The sequence below is a fragment of the Poecilia reticulata genome, chromosome 14, assembly GCF_904066995.2.
Source record: "Poecilia reticulata chromosome 14, P_reticulata-male-v2, whole genome shotgun sequence".
NCBI classification, from domain to species: domain Eukaryota; kingdom Metazoa; phylum Chordata; class Actinopteri; order Cyprinodontiformes; family Poeciliidae; genus Poecilia; species Poecilia reticulata.
In genome coordinates, this window is record NC_088843.1 from 21,682,765 (window position 1) to 21,701,931 (window position 19,167).

A 19,167-nucleotide genomic window follows, 5' to 3' on the forward strand; every position below is an offset into this window, starting at 1 on the left:
GCGAGGCGGGGGGTCAAGGGAGGCAGGCTCTGAAGGTCACTGAGGTCACACAGCGAATCTGAGGGAGCAACACAAACAGGTCAGGCACATCCTCACATCTGATTGGCTCATATCAGAACATCGTGTTTTAATCTCAGCTCTAACACATTTTCACAAATATCACTGTCCATCTTTACACTGAAAACTTATTTTTACTTGTTAGCCTTTTACCCGTTTGACATCGCTTTATTTAGTTCAGGAACAGCTTTGTCACTTTATCTTATTACTGATATTTAGCACTTTGCTGCAGCTCTTAAGCCGCTTTATCAATATACCATGATGCAAAAAGCAACTTTCGTCGAATCGAAGGAAATTTTTCCACCAGCAGGTTTCCATACATCAGTGGTGTAAAAGACTTTTAGCATGGGGGCAAAAAATGTCAAGCTAATGCTGGAGGCACCAAACATTTAGTATTCTTTTACTTTTATAATTTCAAAAATAAATTTGACAGATTTAAAACAAAAGACAGCAAACCATTTTCTGGTAATTTTCAGACTTTTTCTATATTTTTTAAATTCTAAATTTAGGCTATTCGTGAATTGTCCCACCTAATATTATTCTGAGGGTCACAAATGGCCCCCTGTCCTACACTTTGGACACCCCGTCATAAAAGTCTGCTAGAACAGCCAGATATTGCTTTAAATTAGTGCCGTTTTTGTACACATTTTGTTTCAAACATGCAGACCTAGGTCTGTCTCAATAACAAATGTAGCTGGATGATAAATCATCCAGAAGTTTTTTCTATAAATTATGCTATTGTTGTTTTGAAGCCATTTCCAATAACATAACATTAATGGCATAGTAATGCAAAAAGCACATTCTCAAAAATCATTAAACCCTAGAATGAACATTTAACATGGGAACTGGACACATTTTAAGTATCCAAAATAAATAAAACAACAGAAACAATAAATAAAATGCCAACATTCAGACCAAAGTACCAGAGTGAAAACTTGTATCATCCAATTTCTGGTAAAGAAAAATAAAAGGAAATCATGCAAAAGGAAATTAATGAGCTCGTTTTAGGTGATGAAATGAATTTATAACTTATTGGGACAAGTATGCACAAACTCTTTTCACGCTTAGCAGTTCAAAAAAAGTTCATTTTTGGGTTTTATTTCATGATAAAAAGACCTTCATAAAAAACAGATGAGGCCTCTGCAGAGTTTCTTCATTAAACATTTAATTGATATTTGTTGTGTTTTTCTTGTTTTATTTAGTTGTTTAGTTTAGTTGTGCAGTTTGTTTTGGTTGCTCACCTGTGAACTCGCTGGGCTCCGCGCTCAATAGCCCGGCCGCCTCGACTGCAGACGCGGCGTTGTGCAGCAGCATCTGCAGCTCCTCCAGCTTCGGGTATCCGTCCAGCGGGGACGGCGGCGCCGGGTGTCCGAAAAGCGGCTCGGAGATCTGGAGTGCGGACAGCAGCAGCTCCGCTTTGGTGGCCGCCATCTCTCTGGAGGAGGAGGAGGAATAAGCGGTGGAGCTCCGGTCCTGCGGCGGGTCGGAGTCGGCGGATGAGCCCGGCGAAGAGGCGCTCTGGCGGGGCAGGAGCTGCGGCTGGGTTCGGTGGTGCTCGGAGGAATCCAAGGCTGGAGGGTGGCTGGTTCTGGTTCCGGGTGTGCACGGGTGTTTGTTAATCACCTCCGGACTTAAATTACATCAGGCGTTTTTGTTCCGACCGCCCTCAACCTCAGCTTAACTTCTGTCGGAACCTGAATGAGGATTCCCGGCTTTATAAAGTCTCCTTCGTGACGTATGTTCCCAAATATGGAGGGAGGAAGCCCATATATGGGCACACCGGGAAACTCGGAGGCCTAGTTTCCGGGTGCTGCTGCGCTGTTTGTGCTGCACTTTTCGGACCGCGAACGCCCTGGTTCCGTTCAGACCCGAGCCCGGATGACGGACTGAACCCAGAGCGTAGTGCAGGTAGCGTACAGTCCGCCGCCATGGCCGGAAACCCCGTAGACACGTCACATCTTGTTTTCTCCAGGCTCGACGTCACGTGGAGATATTCCAGCGACGTCACGACTTCCTCGAGCCTTATTTGGGAGTTTTCCTGTCAGACCGTTGATCTGAGAGCCAGAGCCATCCTGCAGCCCAGCTGCTGATAAAAAAATATATAAATACCTGAGTGTCTGGCCGCTTTTCAGAATAAAAGCTTCCAGAGCCGGGTTGTGAGAGTCAGTCATCTGGATGAGAGGTTCCCAGTGTGACCCCGCGTCTGGAGCTGAAGATTCTGGGAAATAACAACAGAGTTCACAGATGAAACTAACGTATATGTTTTATTCTCCTGTTTATATTCATTTATAGTTTATCCAGGTGGTTTCCTGGATATTGAATACTGTTGCGTAATATGCTTTCATGCTGCACTGCCTCTCCGATGTCATGTTGAAAGGAAAATAAAAACAACCTCAACTTGAATATTAAAACTTTTCTTTTTCTCGCAAACTTTCAATGTTTATAGCTCCGATTTTTTTCTAGTAAATTTCTCTGTTTAATCTCAAAATGTCAGATCTCTTTATCATTTCAATTTAGGGGGCTTACTTGTATTTTCTAGAAAATTTCAGAAATTAATCTTAAAAAAAATTTTCTAGCAGTTTGTTAAACTTTCAGATGCAGAAATGTTGTTGTTTTTTCCTAGAAATTTTCTTGGACTAATCTCAGATTTATTTATTTATTTAGTTTTTTTAATTTAGATTTTTTTCTTAGCTCAGAAATTTATTTTTTTCTATAACATTTCTGACATTAATCTAAACATTTCAGACTTGTTATTTTTATAACATTTTCAAGTATTGGAGTTTAGTAAAGTCCTTGTTTTTTCCAGAAAATTTCTGAAATTAGTATCAAAATGTTTGTTTGTTTTTTATATCTAATTGTTATTTGGTAGTCAGAAATTTGACATTTTCTCTAGAAGATTTCTGAGATTAATCTCAAAATTCCCCTTTTTTTTTGGCGGAAATATACTCCTTTTTTTCTTTCATACGTCCGCTGAGCAGAGCTGTTGCCTTGCAGCAAGAAGGTTCTGGGTTCGATTCCCGGCCCCGGTCTTTCTGCATGGAGTTTGCATGTTCTAACTGTGCATGCGTGGGTTTTCTCCGGGTACTCCGGTTTCCTCCCACAGTCCAAAAACATGACTGTCAGGTTAATTGGCTTCTCCAAATTGCCCCTAGGTGTGAGTGTGTGCGCATGGTTGTTTGTCCTGTGTGTCTCTGTGTTGCCCCGTGACGGACTGGCGACATGTCCAGGGTGACCCCGCCTCTCGCCCGGTACGCTAGCTGGAGATAGGACAAGGATGCAAGAAAATGGATAGATGGACGTCCGCTGAGCAAACATGGCTCCCACGGCTCTGCATGGGTCATGACTTCAGAATCACCTGTTGGCTCCCAGCAGACCTGTTGGGTCTTGAGCCGCTTGCGCACTGCACGGAACGGTACGGTACGGAACGGTTCCAGCCCTGTTGTGTTCGCATTACACTGAGGGCGCCATCGAAGCGGTACCGGACGTCATTATTTTTGAAACTTAACAATGGTTTCGATGTAGCGGCCGGCTGTGCTCGTTCATCAGCGAGTAAGCGGAGGAGAAAAAAACGCCCTCATAATTAGACCAGGTGATTGCACTATATTGAGACGATTCCACTGCTAATTAAAACTAATAACAAACATATTGAAAAGAGCACTCTTTACAAAATAAAATACAGTTTGTGAGAGCCAGCTGTCAGCGGAAAATCAACGTCTGACTCCATAACAACCAGCGGCCAATCAGCTGTTGGTTCTAAGCAGAACCGCTTGACCGGCACGATTGGAACGACAGCTCTTGTGGTTCCATGGGGCCGGGTGGGATCGGTCGCAAGTTGTAATGCGAACATGCTCAGAACCGTTCCGTTTCGTACCGTTCCGTGCAGTGCGAAAGCGCCTTTAGTATGGTTGGGTAAATTCAAGAGTAAACATGCCGCTTTCCCTGCTTCTAATTTTTTTTTTTTGTCGTCACGTGACTTGGGGTTGACTTGGTTGCTATGGTGACACAGTACCAACACAAAAGAGCTACAGCGACCTGAACCTTACAGGAAAACCTGGATCTGCTCAGCGGACGGTCTCAATAGGACAGGTAAGGCTCACCTGGGGGACCATCTCAGCAGTTACAGGTGCGTCTGAATGACGTCACTCAGCGGAAGGTTGAATTATTTCAGTTTAAAGGTTGGAGCTCTCCGCTAATCCACGCAGAGTGATTTGTTTCATAAATTTACTTCCCTTAAATATAGAAATGTTCAGTTACGGGAACACAGTCAAACTTAAAACTGCTGGATTGACATTTGTCCAGCAGACAGTCAATGACACTGACCTAGGGGTGTTCAACATGCGGCCCACGGGCCATTTGCGGCCTCCTCAAGGTGTAACTCTGACCTGCAGGCATAGGAGGCTGATGCAAATGGTCATTTTTTTCATCTTTAAAGGATATGTTCCTTACAGATAAATAACTTAAAAAAAGAAAAAATAAATAAATATATATATACACATCACAATATGGACAAAAATTAGATTACTACTTATTAATCAAATTGTTTGCTTTTTTAGTTTATTATTGAGAAGAAATTAAATCAGGCACAAAACCTAGTTTTAAAAATGTTGGAAAAAAATATAAAATTTTTGTGGGCCAAACTGCTTTCACCAAAAGTTTGGGCACCACTGTCATGATAAAAGAGCTGCATCCACACATGTTAATGTAAAGTTTGGTGGAAGGAAGAAGTGTGATCAGCTGAAGAGCCTGGAGGAGATGACCAAAGTGAGAACTGAAACACTTGAAGTTCTGCTGAGTTGTTGCTGTTCCCAGTTTTAGGAGATCAAACCCAGAAGGTTGTGAAGCTGCGGCAGCAGCAGGAGGGGGAGTCATGCCGAAGAAAAGAGGGAAAAGAGAGCCGCTGACGGAGGAGGAGAAACTCCTGCAGATGCAGCAGAGAGCTCAGGCAGAGGAAGAGATGGTCAAGAAGAAGGAGGAGACGCTCATGCTGTACCTGAAGGTAATATCACCTGGAGCAGCATTAGCATGAAACAATTCATCCAGGTCCAGGTTGCAAACTGGAAAAGGAAAATGTTTAGATCAGCGATTACAGCAGATTACAGCCAGTGGTGGACACCACTAACGAAAATGTTAGTTACACTAACTCTAAAGTGCTATAACAACATGGTACTTAGTGTAAACTAATGTTAAAGTGCTATAACAACATGGTACTTAGTGTAAGCTAATGTTAAATCGCTGTAGCAACATGGTACTTAGTGAAAGCTCATTCTAAAGGGCTATATGACATTGGTGTTTAGTGGAAGCTAATGATTAAACGCTAAATGTACCTGCTAATAATTGATTAGCAGCAGAAAGTCCATCACTTATTATAAGAAACAGAGTGGCAGGTTCTGATCCGCTTCTGTACTGAACCAGGAGAAGCTCCAGAAGGAGCAGAAGAACACGGCCGTGAACCTGCTGAAGCTGACAGAGAGCTGGAGGAAGGTCCTGCGGCAGACTCGGGACAGCGAGCTGCTCGCCGAGGCTGCGGTGCACCAGCAGACGTCTGACAGGAAGCTGGAGGAGCTGAACTTCATCATCCAGGTGAGGAGCTTCCTGCAAGTGTGCCTGGCGGCCCTACCTTCTCACTGGGACTCTGTTTGTGCTGCAGAAAATGATGCGGGAGCTGCAGCAAGGGCAGTCTCAGGCGGACCGTGTGCAGAGCTGCCACCTGCAGCACGTGGAGTACCTGTGGGAGCTGCAGGAGAAGCACCTGAAATGTCTGCATCGGCGGTGGGAGAGCAGCCTGCGGGCCCTCAACACCATGTGCTTCAACCAGGAGTAGGTCACACAGGCCCACACCATGCTGCCACCACTACCATGTTTTTCTGCTGAGCAGGTTTTCATGCTTCGATTTCTTCAGAGCTTGTTGAGATCATTCAACCTACTTCGTGTTGCCAGACAGGTTCTGTTTAGGAGATTTTTGGGTTCTGCAGGTTAGGCGGTGATCTGTTGGACCGGTCGGTTCTGAACCGTGTCTGGTGTCTGCAGGGTGAAGGCGCTGGACGACTTCCGACAGCAGAACCTGGGTCTGGTGGACTTGTACCTGCCTGCCCAGATGCATGACAAGGCCATGTCCGAGTACCTCCAGAAGGTCCAACACGAAGTCGTGGATGTGTACAAGAACGCACACCAGGACCTGGTACCGAGCAGGGACACTTTCCTGTCCTCCCACCTGGCCCTGGGGTGTGTCTCAGCTCTGCCTACTGTCTCTGACCACAGGACGCTCTGAGGACCGAAGTGAAGAACCAGCCGGACGGATCTGCTCTGAACCGTGACATTCTGCAGAAGACCAGAAACAGCCTGATTGAGCTGGACCAGAAGATCGCCAGACAGCAGCATGATATCAGCCTCGAGCTGAGGAATGTCAAGAGGCTGAAGGTTTGTAGATGAACTGGAAAGTTTGTAGACGTTTTCGGAGGGTTGGTAAGTGTTCGGGAGGTTGGTAGATTCTCTGAAATGGTGATTTCCATATGTGAAAAATATAGTAAGATACATCATTTTTAAAGTAATTATCAGTTTATATGCATCACAAACAAATTTTAGGAAACCTATTTAGGCCAACCTGCTCAACCTGTCGCAGATCCCTTTAATGTTCTGAGTCGTCTGGATGGTTAAAGTTGGTTCTGAGCCTCTGATCTCCTCCAACAGGGCAAAGCCATCAAGCTGAGGCAGCAGATCTTTTCCTGTCAGGCTGAGAGGGATCTGATGCAGCAGAACTGGGACTTCACCACAAACAAGATCAACCAGAAGTGTCGACAGCTCCAGGAGCAGCTGGCACGAGATCGCCAGGACGCCAGAAAGAAGCTCGCCATCCTCAGCATCCAGGGCGCCACCGCCACCAAAAACCTACAGGCCATCATCACCAAGGTGAGAGCACACTGACCGAGCCCCACGCCTCACCTGAGACTCTGCTGATCCCCCTCTGCTGTGCTGCTTCAGGGCGAGAAGGTCCTGCGAGTCTCAGAGCTTTGCCGCAAGATGAAGAAACAGCAGGAGATCATGCCAGGAACATCGGAGGACCAACAGAGGACCTGCACAGAGGAGCAGGTACGGCAAACCGGACCGAAACATGGCAAGATTATTAGGTTCAGCAACAAGGTTCAAGTCAGAGTTCATCACTACACCTATTGTTCAGCCTGATCTCTAGTTTCCAGCTGTAATAACTGAAGCTGTGCGTTGACTCTAGATCTATAACGCTAGATCATTCCTCTTTAGGTCCAAAGATAATAACTTCAGTTTCTGTTCATGTGGAGAGTTTTGGCACATCCACACATTTATCTGTTCTCTGCATCTGTTCAATGATTGGATGGGGTCAAAGGTCACCTGGTGACATCATAATGTAGAGCTCTGTATCATTTGCATAATTATGGTAGCTGATCTGATTGTTAATATACCTGAGTCAGGTCATAACATATATTAAATATTCAATATATATATTTAATATAGATATTAAATAAGAGGAGTCGTAGGATGGAACTTTGGGGAACCCCACATGTGACTTCTGTCTGCTCCGATCATTTTTATTTAAAAATCTACAATTTCCCTGAGGGAAAATCCCAAAGGGGTTAATAAAGTTTCTATTTATCTATCTAATAAGTTTCCTCTTGAAACAAAGAAATCCCTGTCCTTTATGAAAGATTCAAACCAGTCCAGTTCTGGACTGGAGAGTCCTACCCAACTCTCCAACAGTGGTCAACAGTGTCAAGCGCGGCGCTAAGGTCCAACCCGGTTCTGTTTCTGGATGCAGGAGGTCCTAGAGCTGCAGGACCTGCAGCAGCTAAAGGAGCTGCAGCAGTTGCAGGAGAAGCAGCAGCTGAAGGAGCTGCAGGATCTGCAGCAGCTCCTCAACTCCACCCTGCTGCACCGGGAGGCTCTGAGGAAGCAGAACCAGATTCTGAAGCAGGAGAACCAGCACCTGCAGGTCCTGCTGGATCACCGTGATGACATCCTTGACGGACGCCACACCCCGCTGCCGGCTCTGCAGCCGCCGGTCAAGTCCGGCCGCGCCGCCGGCGACATGCACCACAACATCCTGGAGGCTGCGCATGTCGCTAAGTACCTGGTGGACAGCTGGAGCTGAAGGCCAGGTCCAAACGGTCCCTGTAGAACTCTCCAGAACAGCAAAGACCTCAACAACAAGCTCTAGCCTGGTGACTGGTCAGTTACGGTCTGAGGCAGGACAGGTTAAAAATAAAATGTTGAATGAAATGTTCTGCTACTCGGGTTCGTTCTTCCTCATTAACGACTGATTTATTTACTATAAAGCTTTCTACATGTGATAATATTTCCAGAGACACAAGTGAATTTTGGACCATCACTGGCTGCTTGAATTAAAATTAAAAAATGCTTTATTTCATTAGAGATTAGAGAGATCCAGCAACCTGACTTCCCTGACTGGGAGGAAGCCAGAATACCCAGAGAGAACTGGTGCAGCCACGGAGAGAGCATGCAAATTGGCTCTTTGCACATGAGCTTCCGTGTTCGGGGAAAAGCCGCTCGGTCATTTCCGGTGTTACGTCAATCCGCATTTCCCCATCAGATACGGTTCCCCCTGCGTCTTCTTGCCGCTCCGCCCCTCCCATGCGGCAAAATACGCGCGTGCTCGTGCTGAGCACTAAGAAAGCACGTGCGTAGGGAACTACGGACACCGTGAAAGCTCAAACAATTCGTTTCGGCAAAGTTGTCGCTTTCTTCACGTTTTAGCGGGAAACTACTCAATCAAAACTATTCAATCAAAAAATCATGTCAAACAAAAAAAAATCTTAAACACTTTTTAATCATAAAAATAATTTTTTACTAAACAAAATTTTTTTTAAAGATTTTTAGTTTTTTGATTGAAGTCACAAATTTTTTGATTGAAACTTTTTTTTTGGGTTGAAACTTTTTTTTGGTTGAGTCTGGGGTCTTTTTTAAGCTCCCGTTTTTTGGTTGAACTCCTTTTCTTGCTTATGCAACATTATTTGCTTTGGCAAAGCTTACATGAACATTCTGGGTGGGGCTTAAGGACGAGCAATGTAAGACGTGTTCCGATGGACCTTACCACAGGGTCTGCGTTTCATTGGCTAATGCCCATTTGACGTCACTGCGCAGCTATCACGTGACTTACCGTCTCACAAACTCATGCTAATGTACATTGTGGACTAACAGACCGACAGAAAGTTTTTGTGTCAGGACTCGAAAAAAAATGGTTCTCCGTCAGTGGGGTATCTGTACAGGCGATGTCAGGTATCCTGATAGTGTTTGTGGAACTAAAATTCACAGATTTCCAAAATCTGAAACGGAAAGCCTTGCTTGGATCAAAGCTTGTGCACGACGGCATTTGCAGCTCAACCAGTAGGATCAATAATAACAAAGGATTGTCTGCTGGCGTAAGTATTATTGCTTTGCTTTCTTTGTGTTTAGTAAATGAAAAAAATAAAGTAAATAATAAACACATCCATTTTGAAAACCTTTTAGCCAAGTACAGCATAATGGCAGTACCAATACAACTTCTACATCCTGAAGCCTATCTGTTACAGCTTTACGTTAGCTGAACAGATCAATATGCAATGTGTACCATATCTGACATACATTAAAGATTTTATTTCACATGAAAAGGCATTTTACTAAACTGTAATCGTGTTAGCCACGCTAGCACCGAGTACCAAGTATCAGGCCTAGGCACACAGAAATCAGTCATTTCAAAAGTAACCCTCTAAACCATGAAATAAAGTTACCTTACAAGAAACATTAGGCATCAGTGATCTTGTCCACAGCTATATTTATGCGGAGGGTCTGAGGATCTGCTGTTTTCCTCATCGATCGGTAGCATTTAGCTGTGACTCGCACAATATTGGAGGCATCCCTTGGCTCAAACACCTTGATGTCGTCCAAAAAAGATGATATGAACTTGTTGGTTCCTCTGTCTATTGTCGTGGCTGATATTTTTTGAAAATCCGGCAGAAATCCAACACTAATCGCTTCAGAAATACTCTGTAGAGAGTCAGTTGAAACAAAATATGCCATCTTTAGACAGAGAAACTAAGTCCCGTGAGGCTTTATTTGTGAGCAATGCAGTCACGTGGGACTGTCGAGGGGCGTTACTGGGCGGTGCTTGGTAAGGTCCATTGGTTAGCGCTGACTAAAGCGGATGACTCCCTGAGATCTCAGAACTCTGTCCCGAACTGCAGGACTTCGGTGACGGGAGACAGAATGTGAATGGTAAGTAATCTTCACAAAATTGCACCGTTAAGCAGCTACTAAAGTGTCCACCTTGTTTCAAAGAAGAAATATTACACAACTTATGACGACAGTCACATATTTTGTCTGCTGCGTTCCCCGGTAGCATATTGTGCTAGCTAATGTTAGCACTAGGTAAAGTTCATAAATGTGGCTTGTGTAATAGAGCTTTGGAGCTGACGTCACAGCGCATGACATTTACGTCGCTTGCCGCCATGTTTGCAGCCCACAAACATGGCTAGTCAGACTAGTCAGAACTAGTTTTGCAAACTAGTTCTGACTAGTTTGCAAAACAAACTAGTCAGAACACCTGTGTTTTTATTGTATTAACGACCGCAGCGAAGTTGTTTTGCAAATTGGATACTGGATATTCGCCTTCCGTGGAGTAAGGGACTTTCAGCTCAAGGTTGATCCGATTTATGAACGCTAATTTCGGCCAGCCGTTCTCTACAGATGCCTCCTAAAGCGCTCGGAGGTTCACATAGGGACCGTCAATTTCCGAACACTCCTGTAAATAAATGTCTTGTCTTGTGACCAACTAATACAAAAAAGTGGTAATTCATGCTATTAAACGAGGCACACTATCCTCTATAAAATGTTTAAGTCATATTCAATATTTGAAATAATATTAAATGTTTTCTTCAATAGCTTCCAAATTGTGTGAACCATTAACTCAAAATCTGAGTGAAATTATTCTACTAGACCAGTGGTCCCCAACCCCCGTGGACCAGTACCAGTCCGTGGACCGGTCCCACTGTACACATATTTCTGCAGCCTTGCTGAGCTCCTCTCCTGGCGTTTCCTCGTCAGCCTCTCCAACTTGCTCCTCATCTACAGCCTCTTCTGGGGTAAATAATAAAAACAGTCTCTATTACTCGCTTCCCCACTTGTTGATGGTCTTGCTGTACCACCTCTTTAATTGACGCCCATGTCGGTCCGACGTTGTGGCGTTTACCTCGCAGTGACCCATATTCAGCACTGGAACCCAGTCTGGATTGAGCTCATCCATTTCATACGTCGGTTTGCCTTTAAGAGGACATATCAGAACACATATCAGTATAAATACTGTAAATTTGATAACACTAGTAAAATAGTTTACTTCACAATAATGTAATAACCTCGATGTCCACTGACAAAACTCGGACTATGCTACCTAAACAATATTAGCTCGACCTAAGCAAGGTTGATCCACTTAAATGAACTCAACATAAACTGAACGTAACACTCAGACAAAATCATAGCAAAAAATTATGACACATCAACAAAGCAAATTTAGACACTCACCAGAATGGAAATGTCTGGAAGAAACGTGTAGGCATCTGGGGATGTTGGAGAAGGTAAATATCAGGATGACTCAACCGCTGATACCAGGACATTCGTCTTCTTTTTGTTAGCTCCGATAGCTCGCGTTCTTTCCAATCAGCAAAATAGTGAAACGAAAGTCCGTTTTCCATCTTTTTACCTTTTCGGTCGTGTGATCAGACATTACACGCAATAACGCAGCAAGTTTGTGCCATAGCTAAAATATCTGTGAGACAGTCGTTTTTGTCGGTGGCAACAAAGATGGCGCTGATAACCCTTCGACTAGAGCAGTGACGTCACGCTCCGAAGCTCTATATTCGCCTGTCTTTATGTTGAATTCGTTAACCTTTGCAGCTCTGTCGAGTGGCATTAAGCGTGGAAAATACCAAATATATCTGGAGGATAGGCGATAAACGATAAATCAATTAATCGGACGATAAATTAAACCTATCGATCTCATTTTAATTATCGTCGTTATCGTCTCTTCCGGCCTTTTTTCTTTCTGTTGATGACACTGAATTAAAAAAGGCTCAGCTCCGGTACTCTCCACTGACCCGCCCTTCCTCATTTCCTTAGTCTAAAGTCCAGCGCACATTACATCGTCTTAGAACTGTCACTGATTGTTGGTACATTTTCGAAACCTGAGAGACACATTAGCCGACAGAAATCTTAGGTATAACGGTTTGATCGGGTTCGTCGTGCCGTATGGTGTCCAGCCACATGGGCACAAAATAATGTCTACAAGTCCAGCTAACTAATTTTAAAATCAGGCATTAATCAATGCTTTACTAGAATCTACCTGTGATGCATGTGGCTAGAGTCAGCGTAAAGTCCTTACTGAATGAAAATCATTGTAACCTATTTATGTCACGTTAACGAAGAACAGCTGAAAACTTACGGGTTTATCAACTGAGGTAGCAATTTGGCTCCAACTCCTCCCCTTATCATTTCTACATTCTTTGCACAAAACGAATAAACATTAATGTTGTTTCCACATATCATCTCCAATGTCCGCTGGACTTCGGGTTGCGCCGTTTCAGCTGTTTGGGATTCCCCTCCGTAATTTCCCTTCAGAAAGCACGAGGAGAATCCGCGCTTTCTGATCGGCTACTTGTCACATTCAGCTTTAAGCTCCCAGTCGGGGAAAACCCCTGATTTAGATCGGAGCGGCTATGAAGATCTACCATAACACACTGCAGGATGATCGGTTAGATCGGCCAACGATATAAGATTGTAATAAGGGGAAAATAGGGGCAAAAAATCGTGTAGTGTGAACTACTGCATTAGGTAGTCTGATGTGCCCCTCTTCTCTATTTAAATCTAGTGACTACTGAAGGCCAATATAGTATACAGACTTTATAATCTGAACTCTTTTGGTTGAATGCAGTATTTATTTCCACTTTCACTTTATGTTGTTTAGTTTTTATTCATGTATGTTTTTTGTTAATGGAGACTGAGAATCCATTTTATTTTTGGTTTTATTTAGTTGATCAGTTCCAGTGTTATGTGTTCTTTTGAAAATAAGGTGTATCTATCAGGAAATCGCATGTATTATTAGTCATTTCCATTAAATCAGTGTCAAAAGGTCTTGAAACACTATTATCGTTTATCGCAATAATTTTTTTAGACAGTTAATTGTCCAGCAAAATTTGTTATCGTGACAGGCCTACTGGAGGAAATATGTGTTAAAAACTGTTGCGTTGTGTTTGTGTGTGTATTAACTAGCATTGAAGCTAAAATTGGAAAACAGCAGATCATTGCACCAATGTTATTAGGTCCACGTTAATCTGCACCACACGTCAAGTGACTGTGCAGATTATTTATTTACCAAGCACATAATCAGTGTTGTCGATGAGGGGAGGCAATGTAACTCTTAAATATATATATTTTCTTCCAGATGTAAAATGTAAAACTAAGCTGGTATGTCACAGGCCGAAGGAGGATATTCACATAATTTCTGTGTTTTTTATTATTTGGTGTATATGTGTCTTGTACTTAGTTTTATTCCGAATTAGATGTAATATGCCTTTTGCTGTGTTATATTAAAATAAATTGGTGTTCTCCTAATTCCCCATTCCAGTATGACCAGCAGAGTGCAGCTGAAGCAGGACAGGCTTGTAGGTCTTATTGATTCCTCCAGCTGCTAGAGAGGATCAGAACATGAGGATGGAGAGACCAGCAAGTGTTGAGTCAGAGAAGGCCAGGTAGGGAAGTAAGTGTTGCTTTTAGGGGCCAGATGTGTTTGGCTACATATATTTCTCCAAGTCAGTTTATTTATTGGTTTTAAAACTAATACCTCTTCTTCTATGTTACATTTTTTGCATTATTTTTAGTACAGATAATCGCCGTACTGTCCTGTGTCTGCTGGAGGCTTAAATTGATTTCAGCTACATTCAAAAAAGTATTCAGATTTTAACATGCATTTTCTACTTACTAAATATTTCAGTTTACTCTTTCTCAGTAACTTCAGTGTTACACCTCTGCAATATTTTTGCATTTTCTCTTATTGTGATACAGTAACTGTTTCACTTGAACATTTAACTTCCTGAGATATAGTCAATTTATTTTCAGTTAAAACTCTTAAAAAGACTTTAGGGCTTATTGGGTTTTGATTATGTTGTCTAGGTAAATATCACTTACTCATATTTTTTTTTATTTTTGTTTTTTCAGGTTTGCATCATAAAGCTTCTTGATGCGTTTCTGAGCCATGATTGAGACTCTCCATGATGTTCACCCAGGACAGAGAGGAACTCGTATCAAGTCCACTCCATCGACCCCTTGAGACCTTCCTGTTGTTAAATTGCCTTTCCCTTGGATCCAAGCACCTGCACCTTACTGACCAGTTCAGTGACCACCCGTCCACAGTCAGCTGGATCATTACAACATTGACTAACTTTTTATTTACAGTTAGGATCTGAAAACCGGAGGACCAGATACGCAAAAATCTACCTGCAGACTTTAAGCAGCTACCCTAACACTGCAGTGATCCTGAACTGGGCTGAGCCACTCTTCCTCTCTCCTCCAGAGTGACAAGTTTTCATCACCAGTAAAGACAAGCAAGTTTGACAGCCGAGTAACTGCTGGTAAGTGTATTATATATTTTCAGTGTTCATTTTGTTATACTATTTGGACTTACAATAAAATGTAATACTCTACATTTTACAAACCTTTTCCCTAATCTCAGTTGTAACATTATGTGAGGTATTTGCATGTAATTCGGCGTTCATGCGAGATATTAAAATGAAACACTTTCAAGTAATACCAGCAAAGAAATCTGAATATTAAGTAATATGCAGTTAGTAAAATAATTAAATAATATACTGAATAAGGCTGGATGATATGACTGAACAGTTTTTTCATAACAGATTTAATTTTAGTCACCCTCAATATCTTTTCTGAAACAAAATACAGAAAATACTTTCACAAAGTGGCTTTATTTCTATTATTCGATTGTGAGTTGTGCAATGTAGCATTATGGCCAGGTTACAAGTATTTTTAACAGTCATATTAGCATCATAAAGTTGCAATTTTACCTTAAAATACGGGAAGTCATTTTACCAAGAAGTCTTGGCTTCCTCTGACGAAACCAGCTCAGTCCAGGTGGTTCTGATACATTCAGTGGTTAAGAGGATCAATTGACCACCAGGTAAGCATTGATGTCAAAATAGCAAACAGAGCGACTAATGTAGGAGTATTTTCCATGCTGAAGAAAAGCAAAGTTTATAATGGGAGAGGGAAAATGTTGCGTTGTTAGCCGCTTTAGCTCAGTCGATGTCTCCATCCAAGAAGCCGCTAAAGCCAAACAGAACTCCAGTCCAGCTCCAGCTGCAGTGAGGATGAAAAATGGAGAAATAACGTTAACGTAACAGGGAATAAAGCATGTCTATATGGGATTTATAGAAATATGGAACAAATCGCGTTCCGTACTGGTTCAATACGGGACGCAACATTTAAACAGCCAAATACAGGTTTTGTGGCAACCCTATAGCACTTCAGCTGATGCTAACATTAGCTAGCCTGATATACTAAAAAACCGGGAGCGCGGCACACAAGATGTAGCAACTGTCCTCATAAGCTGCATAAGACCTTATTCTCTGAATAAAGCATGTACACTTAGTAGCTGTTAATCAATGTAATATTGTGAAGATTACTTACAATTTGCTTTCTGTTACAGCGGCAAGCAAATAGCGGAGAAGTTCTGGGAAGAGAAAGCTCAGAGTCTGTCGCTTCAGTCAGCGTTAACCAATAGGGAAATGTCTTACATCGCTCGTCCTTAACCCCCGCCCACAATGTTCATGTAAGCTTCGCCAAAGCAAATAAAGTTGTATAAGCAAGAAAACGAGTTCCACCAAAAAAAAGTTTCAACCAAAAAAAAAAAAGTTTCAATCAAAAAATGAGTGACTTCAATCAAAAAAAAATTCTTTAAAGCATTTTTTGTTTCATAAAAAAAAAATTTATGATTAAAAAGTTTTTAAGATTTTTTTTTTGTTTGACATGATTTTTTTTTTTGATTGAATACTACTTTTTTTGTTTGACATTATTTTTTTTTTTGATTGAATAATTGTGAAACAAATCTAACTCCAATCTAGCCAATCTAGCCTCATAGCTTAAAAGTAGGGAGTTCAAGTTCAGGTAACTGTTCAGGTTCAAAGTTGTTGCCTTTAGAAAAATATGGGCGTGTTTCTTTAGGTCTCCGTGTTATTTCGTTTTATTACTTTTGTATGCTTCTTGTGAAAAGCTCAAATAGGACAGCGTTACAGCAGTGCGTACAGGCGGATCAGTTGTTCAGCTGCCTGGCTCTGGTCTGCTGGTCGTTCCCATACACAGGGGCGGATCTACTTAAATGAGAGCCTTGCCACCCCTGTTGCCACCCCAGCTGGCGACTATGAATTTAATAAATAGTTATGGGAAATCGGACGTTAAGCGCACAAATATCTTTTTTCCGACAACATTGAATGCAACACAATGTAACCTGACACCTACTGCTAAGTAGCGGGAAGTGCAAGAGAAGGACAGAGCGCGAGGCAGCAGCATTGATAGGATGGATATAAATTACTGGACTGGACATTACGTGACTTATCTTGCGCCACACATGCGCCATTGCTGTCCATTGAGTCAACATTATGGGTGGTCAGAAAATACCACAATCACGCAAAGAATCTGAAAAATTGACGCAATATTTCGCGGTTAATTCAACCCTATGAATTAGATAACAAGGGCTTCAGATTTAACAGGTGAGGAAAAAGTTTTAACTTAAAGAAAACATTGAACAAGTGAGCAGTGGGTCAGTTATGCTAGGCTAACTGTTGCTAGCCTTCTATTGACTTTGATAACCTTAACATGTGCTGCGCAGTTCGGTGTGTTTTGGTTCCGTTAGCACTAAAACAGGTCAACCCGCCCACCAAGTCATCAGTAGAGCTGCTGTTTAAATCAGCTAATCAACCACCGCTGTGCTCAGGCAAAAACTTATTAATATTGACAATATAGACATTAAGCTTGACAGCATAATGTAACAGACCCAATGTTATGTTTTGGTGTTTTTGCTACTTTTTTGTGTGGGAAATGTTTGTTTTTTGGTGTTGATTCCCCTGATCGGTAATCTCTGCTCTATCTGCTCGTTGAGCTGTTGTCTGTCGGTTGCCATGGCAACAGATCCCGTAAAGTCAACACAGAGCGAGAAAAGGCAGAATAGAAGTGGTGTTTGGTTCTTCACCTGTTTATCAGCTTTATTGTACCTTTATTGTGGCGCTGTCCAATCCAGTAATACATATCAATTAGCAGGCAGGAGTATGAAAGACATAAAAATAATTAACTATACTATATTAAGAAATTATATTTAATCCTCAGTGCTTTATGAAGCTAATTTTGAAACAATGCAAGTTAAAAACAATATTTTGCAACAAGTAAATCAAGTAAATTAAGTCCAATGTTAGGTCTGTGTAAGCTAAACGTGAGAATGAGACATTTTATATATATATATATACACATTCTGGTATATGCTGCCACCCCTGAAGAAATCCCTGCCCCCCTCTTCCCACCCCATAAATATTTTTCTAGATCCGCCTCTGCTCATACACTCGCTCTTTCAGGCTGAATACAGAAGTGGTTCCATGGAAATGACTCAGGAACGGCTTCTTTATTTACCATCCGTCTCCCCCCGGTAGTTTTAGCCTGAAGAAGCTGATCCGGAGTGAAGTGATGGCTGCAGACTTTCCTTTGCGGCGTTAGCTTTAACTGGTAGCGACGAATATTTACAAGCCACCGTCTTCGTAATTCAGGGTCGCTTGGGAATCCATGAAAACTTAAAAAAACCATTATATTTGGAAGACAACAATATTCAAGGTATTGCTTTATTTGCGTCTTAAATACGACTTTGTCTTTTCTAGTTGTCACGGACATCATATACGTAGATCCCTCATGGAGCGCTGAGTGTACGTAACAGCCTCCGCCATCTTCTATGTGGCAGCAGAGCGATCGGAGCTCCTTAAGTCCTGTGCTGTGTGGACCTGTTTCAACCGTTTTACGAAACAAACTGGATTCATTGGCATTACCTTTCACAGGTAAGGATGAAAGATCCAAGTATGATAAATTTCAGCTTATGGACACTAAATAATTTTAGTGTATTGTACAATTACTAATTATTGAATAATTATTGCTCTAAGTTACATATCACCTGGACAAATCACGTCTTCTGGAGAAAGGTTTGATTCTCGGGCAAACGGATTTTGCTCTTTGATCACAATAACAAGAATAATGTTTGAAAGCCTCTCAAACTACCTGTACAAGCTGTCAAGCATGGTGGTAGGATCATGCTGTGGTGCTGCTTTATTTCCAGTGGCACCGGTGCAGCAGAAACCTCTGTATCACATTTTCAGATAAACTGTGGTAGACCTTGTCAACAAAACAAACTACAGAAATGAGGTGAATCAGGTGATTATGTGGTGTAAGTCAAGCAATTACCAGCTAAACAGAAAAAGGAAAAAAACAAGCCAAACAGTAGAGAGAGTGAACAGTACCAGATTTCAATTCTCAGATGCTAAGCAACTCAAAAAAGGGGGCTGCTGTTGTCACTTTGCAACTACGTCACTTAACCATGTAGAGGCGCCATTGAACTGAGCAACTTCAATGGTTTTCCCAAGTTGTTTTTGCCATTATAGCCATGGGGTTCTACTTGGTCAAATTAAGCTAACTTGCCTGTGGAACTAGCACACCTAGTTGGTGATCATAGCGGTGCTGGTTGACTTAGATCTGACCCATACCTTCTCCCCCGGACGATGATTTGATCAAATCACTGGCTTTTTCTGAGTTTAGGCCAAATGATTTATATCACTATATCCCCTTACACCAGAGCACACGTAAAAGCCTTCAAAAGTCTGCTGCATGGCTACTAATGATTAGTTACATACCTTTTTCACAACACAATATTTGATTGTCTCTTACTTATGAAGTGAACATTAATCTTCTTACCCTGTAAAATATTTCATCTGAAAATCTGTGAATACATCGAGGGCTGCCAGTCTTTATGACTTGTGGCTACTATCGCCGTCTTCT

The 19,167-nt window shown here is 42.1% G+C and overlaps 2 protein-coding genes across 2 annotated transcripts in view; one reads left to right on the plus strand and one right to left on the minus strand.

Annotated features, from left to right (window-relative positions):
* The window catches only part of LOC108165901 (early growth response protein 1-like), a 3,267-nt gene extending 1,183 nt beyond the window's left edge, over positions 1–2,084 (minus strand). The window contains exons 1-2 of the mRNA XM_081615702.1: positions 1,299–2,084; positions 1–58 (exon numbers count right to left, since the gene is read on the minus strand). The exon at positions 1–58 is cut by the window's left edge and continues 1,183 nt beyond it. Of these exons, the coding sequence (XP_081471828.1) occupies positions 1–58; positions 1,299–1,488 (248 nt within the window). The 5' untranslated portion in view covers positions 1,489–2,084. The remainder of the gene's footprint in view (positions 59–1,298) is intronic.
* Positions 2,085–3,863: 1,779 nt separating this feature from the next.
* drc2 (dynein regulatory complex subunit 2) lies at positions 3,864–8,304 on the plus strand. The gene is made up of 9 exons (XM_081615701.1): positions 3,864–4,143; positions 4,867–5,053; positions 5,470–5,637; positions 5,705–5,874; positions 6,085–6,235; positions 6,316–6,474; positions 6,745–6,963; positions 7,036–7,143; positions 7,844–8,304. The coding sequence occupies exons 2-9, from the start codon at positions 4,925–4,927 to the stop codon at positions 8,174–8,176; spliced, it is 1,437 nt and encodes a 478-aa protein (XP_081471827.1). The 5' UTR covers positions 3,864–4,143; positions 4,867–4,924; the 3' UTR covers positions 8,177–8,304.
* The last annotated feature ends 10,863 nt before the right edge of the window (positions 8,305–19,167 follow it).

What these genes read in the sequence shown, in the direction of transcription:
- drc2 (XM_081615701.1), top strand. Translation starts at nt 4,925, where the DNA reads ATGCCGAAGAAAAGAGGGAAAAGAGAGCCGCTGACGGAGGAGGAGAAA. An exon ending in CGCTCATGCTGTACCTGAAG is followed by an intron (nt 5,054 to 5,469) that starts GTAATATCACCT and finishes GTACTGAACCAG; the next exon opens with GAGAAGCTCCAGAAGGAGCA. An exon ending in ACCATGTGCTTCAACCAGGA is followed by an intron (nt 5,875 to 6,084) that starts GTAGGTCACACA and finishes TGGTGTCTGCAG; the next exon opens with GGTGAAGGCGCTGGACGACT.